The 7183-nt window shown below is 48.0% G+C and overlaps 3 protein-coding genes across 3 annotated transcripts; 2 read left to right on the top strand and 1 right to left on the bottom strand.

The window, feature by feature from the left end:
- Positions 1–339: 339 nt before the first annotated feature.
- Positions 340–762, bottom strand: C922_04503 (hypothetical protein; the record flags this gene model as incomplete). The annotated part of the gene is made up of 1 exon (XM_008820086.1): positions 340–762. The coding sequence occupies one exon, from the start codon at positions 760–762 to the stop codon at positions 340–342; it is 423 nt and encodes a 140-aa protein (XP_008818308.1).
- A 1642-nt stretch (positions 763–2404) lies between these two features.
- Positions 2405–3577, top strand: C922_04502 (eukaryotic initiation factor 4A-III; the record flags this gene model as incomplete). The annotated part of the gene is made up of 1 exon (XM_008820085.1): positions 2405–3577. One exon carries the CDS (start codon positions 2405–2407, stop codon positions 3575–3577), a length of 1173 nt encoding a protein of 390 aa, XP_008818307.1.
- Positions 3578–4476: 899 nt separating this feature from the next.
- On the top strand, positions 4477–6786 carry C922_04501 (hypothetical protein; the record flags this gene model as incomplete). Its single annotated transcript, XM_008820084.1, has 7 exons — positions 4477–5131; positions 5274–5687; positions 5811–5852; positions 5987–6107; positions 6239–6298; positions 6491–6540; positions 6713–6786. The coding sequence occupies 7 exons, from the start codon at positions 4477–4479 to the stop codon at positions 6784–6786; spliced, it is 1416 nt and encodes a 471-aa protein (XP_008818306.1).
- Between the last annotated feature and the right edge of the window lie 397 nt (positions 6787–7183).

Genomic DNA, 7183 nt, shown 5'->3' with positions numbered 1-7183 from the left:
GTTCTTCTTGCTGCACAGATGGGAGGACCCATCTGGGGATTTCTTTTTTTTTTTCTTTTTAATCATGTCGACCTAGTCCCTAACTTCCTCCTCTGTGGAGGGAGCATCGCGTTCCTTTTGTGGTTCTTTCAATTTTACAAAAAAAAAAAAAAAAAAAAAAAAGATGAAGTGGAAGTGGAGATGGAAGCGAAAGTGGGAAGTAGCTCCAAGGTGGGCATGCATATAGAAGTATATGCTCATATGAGGGGACACTTCCACCCCACCCCGCGCAGTGGGGTTCACTCCTGAGTCGAAGCTAGCGCGGGGGTACCGCTTGTGGTACTGCTACTTCTGCTGGCACTACTTCTTCGCTACGGGTTGGCCAGGACTAATCTTTTCGTAAAAGTGCTTGAAGAGCGAGTTGCACTTCTTGTCGTCATTGTGCAGGTGCATGCAGTAAAACAAATTAGCATAGTGGTCATAGAAAAGTTTGGCAAACCTAACGTTGTCGTTGTTATTCGTTGTGCAGTACTTGTACCCTATGACTTTGAACGATTCAGTTAAGACGTCTTTGCATTTTTTGTCTCCTTGGTTGAGTAACAGGTCCACGTCGTATTTGGCATCGTCAGAGATAGTGCTTCCTAGACACATAAAGCGCTTTATTTCGTAGAAGGAATCATTTTGTTTCTGTGTGTGGTACTTTGCTTGGTTGTAGAGGGTGGGCGACTCGGGCGACTGGTGGATGACGTCGCTCAGTTTGGAGTAGTCCGTCGTTAGCGCCATGTGGGGAGGCTGAGAAGCGGTGTTGCGGAGTAGCACTGTATCGGTGAGTTGGACGATTGGACTACAGAATGTGAGGCTTCAGCAGCATCCTGCGCGGGGAATGAGACACATGGCGTGGGCATCGAGACAGGTACCGGGGGTGGCCCTCATATGTCGACACCTAAGTACGCCAGCACGTATAAATATAGACACCACTACGGATGCAGCTACAAATGTATAGATAAGTATATATATAGATACAGATATATGTATATGCATATATGGACCTATCTAACTGCGCTTCAGCACGCGTGTGTGGAGGCATACCTGCGGGTATCTACACGAGGCGAGGGGTCTCCTTGGTACTGTTCGTCGGGAAAGCCAACTGTGCGTCCGCCTCCGGGGGGGGAAATGGAAAATGACTTCTCCTGTACCTCTCGAGTGAGGGCAGCAACTGCATAGGATTTGTCGAAATAGGCTAGGCGCCGATGAAACAAAAAAAAAAGTTAAAAGGAAAGAAAAAAAAAATCGAAAAAAATACAAAGAAGTGGAAAAAAAAAAGAAAGCGTGGAAGGGAGAGAAGAAAAAAAGCTGTTTTTCCCGCAGGGACAGTCATGCGTGCGTGCCGCATCGTGTACGTCAACGCGGCGGAACCATTTCCTGCGTGGCAATGCTTCTATGGCGTGGCCTCTTACCGGAGTTGCGAAAATTTTAGCACCCCCCCCAAAAGGATTGGAAGTGTTCCTGAATTGGCCCCAAATTGTTGCCACCTGTTTTGGTTTTTTCCTGCGTTCCCTGTGTTTCCTGTTTTGCCTGATTTTCCTGTTTTTCCCGCTTTTTTTTTTATTTTTTTTTTCTTCCCCTGGGAGATATCAATTGGAAGGAGCGGATCGCCAAGAGAGCATAACGTCATTATTATAAGCGGCCGAGCTGAGGGCGCAAGGAGGAAGAAGTGAAGAAGCAGAACGAAGAGCAAGAGCGAAGCGGAAGAGGCGAACCTAACAGTTCCGACAGCAAAATCGGGAGGGGATGCATAGATAGAAGCCCCTCAGCTGAGCAGCATAGCTTCTTAGCTCACATTGAAAGATATGTGGATCGTCCCCCACGAAAATTTGCTCGGCTGACTTGCCTGGCCCCCTTGCCCGGTTGACTTGCCATCCATAGTGAGCCACCACCCAGCAATGCTTCCCCACATGAAGAGTTACCAAAAAGGGGAACACGAGGCAACCGTAAAAATAGCAAAAAGAAGCGGTGCTGTTTGTTTTCCCCGTCAATGGTCCAAACCGAGCGAACGGGGCAGATCCCACTGTAGGAAGTTTAAAAGGAACAGCCCCCAGGGAGGGAGAAGATGACCCATTAGAGAATGCCATTTTGACGTACGATCCATTTTATGCGCAGCAAGAGTGAACGTGGCGCGCCCCGGCTGAGTTAGGGTCATAGCTACAGTTATAGCTATAGCTAGAGCATAGGTCACATTTGGCTCCCCGGTGAGTAACGGAAAAGAAACGGATGAATTGCCCTCCCCGGTGAAAGATCTCGAAGCGGTTCAGGAAAGTCGCCCCAAAGGGAGAGACAACCATACAGTGGAGTAGGCAGCCAATTCGGCAGCCAACCGGGCTAATCGGCACCAGCAGCTGCTTCCCCCCTTGAGAGGCATCTCAAAATGGAGAAGGTGGAGAACTACAAAGTGTCGGAGAAGTACGAAATATGTACGAGCTTCGAGAACATCGGAATTGACGAAGGTCTGCTGAGGGGGATCTACGCCTACGGGTTTGAGAAGCCATCGGCTATCCAACAGAGGGGTATCAAACCGATTCTAAGTGGTAGAGACGTCATTCTGCAGAGTCAGAGTGGGACAGGAAAGACTTGTGTCTTTGCCGTGGGGGCGTTAAACTGTGTTAATCGCAATTTGAGCGAAACCCAGGTGATTATCCTATCGCCGACAAGAGAGCTAGCAGAGCAGACACAGAAGGTGTGTCTTGCCCTAGCCGATTACATCCACGTAACGATATACTGTTGCATCGGAGGGAAGAAAATGAGTGACGACATAAAGGCGCTAAACAACGGAGTGCATATCATTAGTGGGACACCAGGAAGGATTTACCACATGCTGAATTTGAGGCACTTAAAGTGCAAGTATATAAAACAGCTAGTTATTGACGAGGCAGACGAGATGCTAAATAAAGGATTCAAGGAGCAGGTATACGACATTTATCGTTTCCTCTCCCCCAACACGCAAATAGTACTTTCCTCAGCCACCCTTCCACAGCAGGTGTTAGAAATAACGAACAAGTTTATGCACCGACCGGTGAAAATATTAGTAAAGAGAGACGAACTGACTTTGGAAGGGATAAAACAGTTCTTTGTGTCGATAGAGAAGGAGCAGTGGAAATATGAGACGCTTGCTGATCTGTATGAAAGCTTAACCATCACGCAGGCGGTTGTTTTTTGTAATACCAAATTGAAGGTAGACTGGCTCACGAAGAAGATGCAGGAGGCGAACTTTACCGTCTGTAAGATGCACGCAGGGATGAGTCAGAGTGAGCGAGATGACATCATGCTAAAATTTCGGCAGTGTAAATTTCGTGTTCTCATATCGACTGATATTTGGGGAAGGGGTCTCGACGTGCAGGAAGTATCCCTTGTTGTTAACTACGATTTGCCTAACTCCCGGGAGAGCTACATTCACCGTATCGGGAGGAGCGGTCGATTTGGAAGGAAGGGGGTCGCCATCAACTTTGTTAAAAATGACGACATAAAGATTCTCAGGGACATCGAGCAGTACTACTCCACGCAGATTGACGAGATGCCTATGAACATCACGGAGCTGCTCTAGTGGGGGGAGCGACGGAAGGGGAAGCCTGGAAGGGTTTAATTTTGGTTGACCTAATTTGGGTCTTGCTTCATTTTGGTTGACCTATCTTTGTTTTTTTTTTTCCTTTTTTTTTTTTTTTAACCCGAATTGTCACCAACTGATTGCCACTGAGGCATTCCGTGTGTCATCAAGCCAATAGGGCGATGTAAACAATTGGGGGGGAAGAAAAAAAGAGCCCCTTTCCCTATTTCCTTTTGCAGATTTTGTGTTCCCCCCTTGGCTTCTTCAGCGGCAAACGAGTCCGCAGTTAGCCCTGCTGGTTGAGGGAAGAAGCATTTCTTCAATAAGACGAAGCATGCGGGGGAAAGGGTCAAATTGGACATGTCCTTACGTTTGGGTTGCCATGTCCTGGTGCAGCAGGCTCATCAGGCCCACCACGTCTACGCCGCTGACCTGCTCACCTGCATATGTGCTTCCACTCATGACATAGGCAAGCGACCAAGGCGGAGGGGAAATTTCCCTGGCGTTTCCTCGTTGTGTGTTCTTTTGTCAAACACACAGTCGGTGAGAGACACGGCCCTGTGGGTGACTTACAAAGGGAAGTCATTTTTGTTTCCTTTTTTTTCCTTTTTTTTTTTCTTCTTTTTTCCTTTTTTTTTCTCTCTTTTTTTCTTTTTTTTTCCTCTTCTTCTTCACATAATGGGGGAAGCCCGTGCATGGAAGGCATTTCAAAACCTGTAGGCATCGTTCCCTTCTTACGCCGCTTCGCTGTGCGCACCGTTGTTTGTTCATCTCCGTGAAAATGTTTTTTTTACCCATGCGGTGAGTTAGATTCATCACGGGTAAGAGAAGCGCGAGGAGAAGCGGTAACAGTAGCGCGGACAGAAGCGGAAACAGCAGCGCTAACGGCACTGTGTAAAATGGCGATGCCAAAGGGGGGATTCCTAACCCTTCTACTTTTCCTACTCTGCGCTGTCCATTGGGATGGGGGATTGCCCCCCCGGGAGAAGGGCTCCCCAACTAGTTGCTCGCAAATGCGTCCAAATGAGTGGGGAAGTTGCACGTGGAAGATATGGCCACACACTTCTGTCCCCCTCTCGAGTAGTAAAAGAAGAAGCAATACCAGCCCCTTCTACGCAGCGGGGAAGGTGCTATATGGGTTGAAGCAGGACAGAGACATTAGTCTGTATGGCCACTTCTGTTACAGTGGGAGTCGGCGGACAAAGGGAGAAAAGGGCGTATTCATTCTGACGAGATCGTATATCCCCAACACGAAGCTCTTAATTTTGAAGCAGACGGAGCAGGAGGTGCATGACTATATGACTGGGCAGGACGGAAAGACATGTTCAGACTTAGAGAGAAAGGCTTTGTTTGTCCACCCCTTTGATAACATCCCCCCGGGGCATTCACAAAATGCTTACTTCGTTTATGAGGAGAATATCGGTGACCTTCTCAAAGGGACCCAGCTGATTTTCGTCCTACTGGCTTGTGGACGGCACGTGAAGAATGCCTACAAAATTGAGTTTCGAAATAATACGCACTTTTTGAGGAACCATTTTTCTTGCGAGGATCACGGTGGGTCCGGATGAGAAGGAGCAGTTGGGGAGCGGTGTTGTTGCCTCTCTGTCTCTCTACCTCACAGCTTCCCCTGCCTCGCTGCCTCTGCACTTGTCCATCTCAGTCCCACATCACGACACCTTTCGCGCTCCCCTCGTAGGGCTGATCGAGATCCACCTTCTCCTGGTCGTCATCTTAGGCATCCTCTCCCTTGCGTACAGAAGAAAGCAGGAATCGTTAGGGCGAGCAAACAGTGCCCTAAAGGAAGCCCTCCACATTGGAGTGCTCCTTTTTGTCCTCTCTAATCTATTATACCTCATACATATATTTGTTTATGCATTCAACGGGACAGGGTTCACCTCACTGAAGGTGCTCAGTCAGATTGGTGAAGCGATTTACGACTGCTTCGTGGTAACCATCATTTTTTTTATTATGTGTTGCACAATCGATAGGGAGAAACGGAGGGAAGAGACGTTCCGAACTTCGCTCACCTATGGAGTGCTTAAATTTTTGTACCTTCTTGTCGAAATGCAAAACCAGGAGGAATTGAGTCTCTACGCATCGTTGGACTCAGGTTGGTGGGGGGAAGGCGTAGCAGAACCATCGTCCCGTTACCTCTTGCGAGGGGGGAAGTATGCATGCTTTCTTATTCTCCTGCCATTTCACGTCGATTTGTTTTTCACACGCCCTTTTTCAGTTATGGCCCTACCTTTTGTGGTTTACCGAGTGGTCATAGCAGGTTGGATTTGCTTCTCCAGTGTAGCGTTTTCGTCCTAATTGGGGAGGGGGTACCTCCCAGGTGATGTCTCGCCTACCCTGATCTGCCCTGACCCGATAAGTCCTAACCCTTCTCTTTCCTTTCTCTCACGTCAGGAATGATTTATGGAAACTGCAAGCGACTGCTGATGGAGAAGACCCCTGGGGAGGAGATTTTGTTCATCTTGCTTCACATGTGTTTGTTAGTTAATGGGAAGGGCAAACTCACTCAGGGGAAGTTCATCTCCTGTTGTGCGTGTCGCAGTGTATGGTTACGTATAATCCCTTGTGTCAGGGTTTCCCAGTCTTTAGAGACACCCCCATGTAGAAACTGTTCCCTTTTTTCCATTGGGCCCCTCAACACTGCAGGTACAACCTCTGGATTTTGTCCATTCCGGCGTATTACTTCCTGATGAGCAAAGCTTCGGTGTAAACACGGGAGATACGCTACTACTACTATGTGTGTGTGGCGAGGGGGCATGAGTGGGATGTATTGTGTCCCCCACTGTCCTAGCGAGAGGGGAATACCTACGTCTAGGCATAGAAGCCGCTCCGTTTGGCCCTCCCAAGGGTACGCAGCAAGGTATTCATTTTTATTTTTATTTTTTTTTTTTTCCGAAGGCATTTTACCCATCTGTATGTGCACTCCTTGAACCTTCTAATTTTGATATGTAATAGGTCGAGCGGCCGACCTATGCAGACCCGTTGCAGTCCCGCGTGCATCAGTCGGATGTTTTCATGCTCATATGATGTTATCTACGCAACTTTGCTATCTCCGTATTTTTTTTTTTTTTTTGTTTTTTTCCTGTTTCATTTTTCGTTTTCCCTTTTTCCTGCTTCAAGATTTGGTGCACGTCGTTTCGGAGAAGAAGTACGAAGCCTTCGAATCCAGGCACCCCTACTTGGATATGGAGTGACTTCTTTCGCATGAGTAGGAATGTTCTCACGAAGGTGAATTATGCGTGTTAATGGCAGAGGCAGGTGAAGGTTTCCCCCTCACCACCCCGCCAACGGCATTGTGATGGGAGGAAGCGCCTCTGATGCGGGCCACCTAGCGTGTAGCGTGGCGAGGAGAAGAATATCCCCTTTTCTGTTACTTCCCTGACACACACCCCTCTGATGCAAGGCGGTACTGGAATCGCTACAGATATGTACGGCTCGATTTTTTTTCTTCTTTTTTTTTTTGTGTTGTGCGAGTCTTTTTAAGTGTTCATTTTGTGAGGTTTGCCAGATTTGCGGCAACCGTTGTGTGGCTCTCCCCTGCGAGTGGACTCCACGCCTATAGGGAGTTTTCCACTTTTCTGAAGCTTGCCT

This window comes from Plasmodium inui, assembly GCF_000524495.1.
Source record: "Plasmodium inui San Antonio 1 unplaced genomic scaffold supercont1.24, whole genome shotgun sequence".
In the NCBI taxonomy this organism is placed as follows: domain Eukaryota; phylum Apicomplexa; class Aconoidasida; order Haemosporida; family Plasmodiidae; genus Plasmodium; species Plasmodium inui.
Note: the sequence above shows the minus strand (reverse complement) of the source record. Positions and strands in the feature narration are given on the sequence as shown.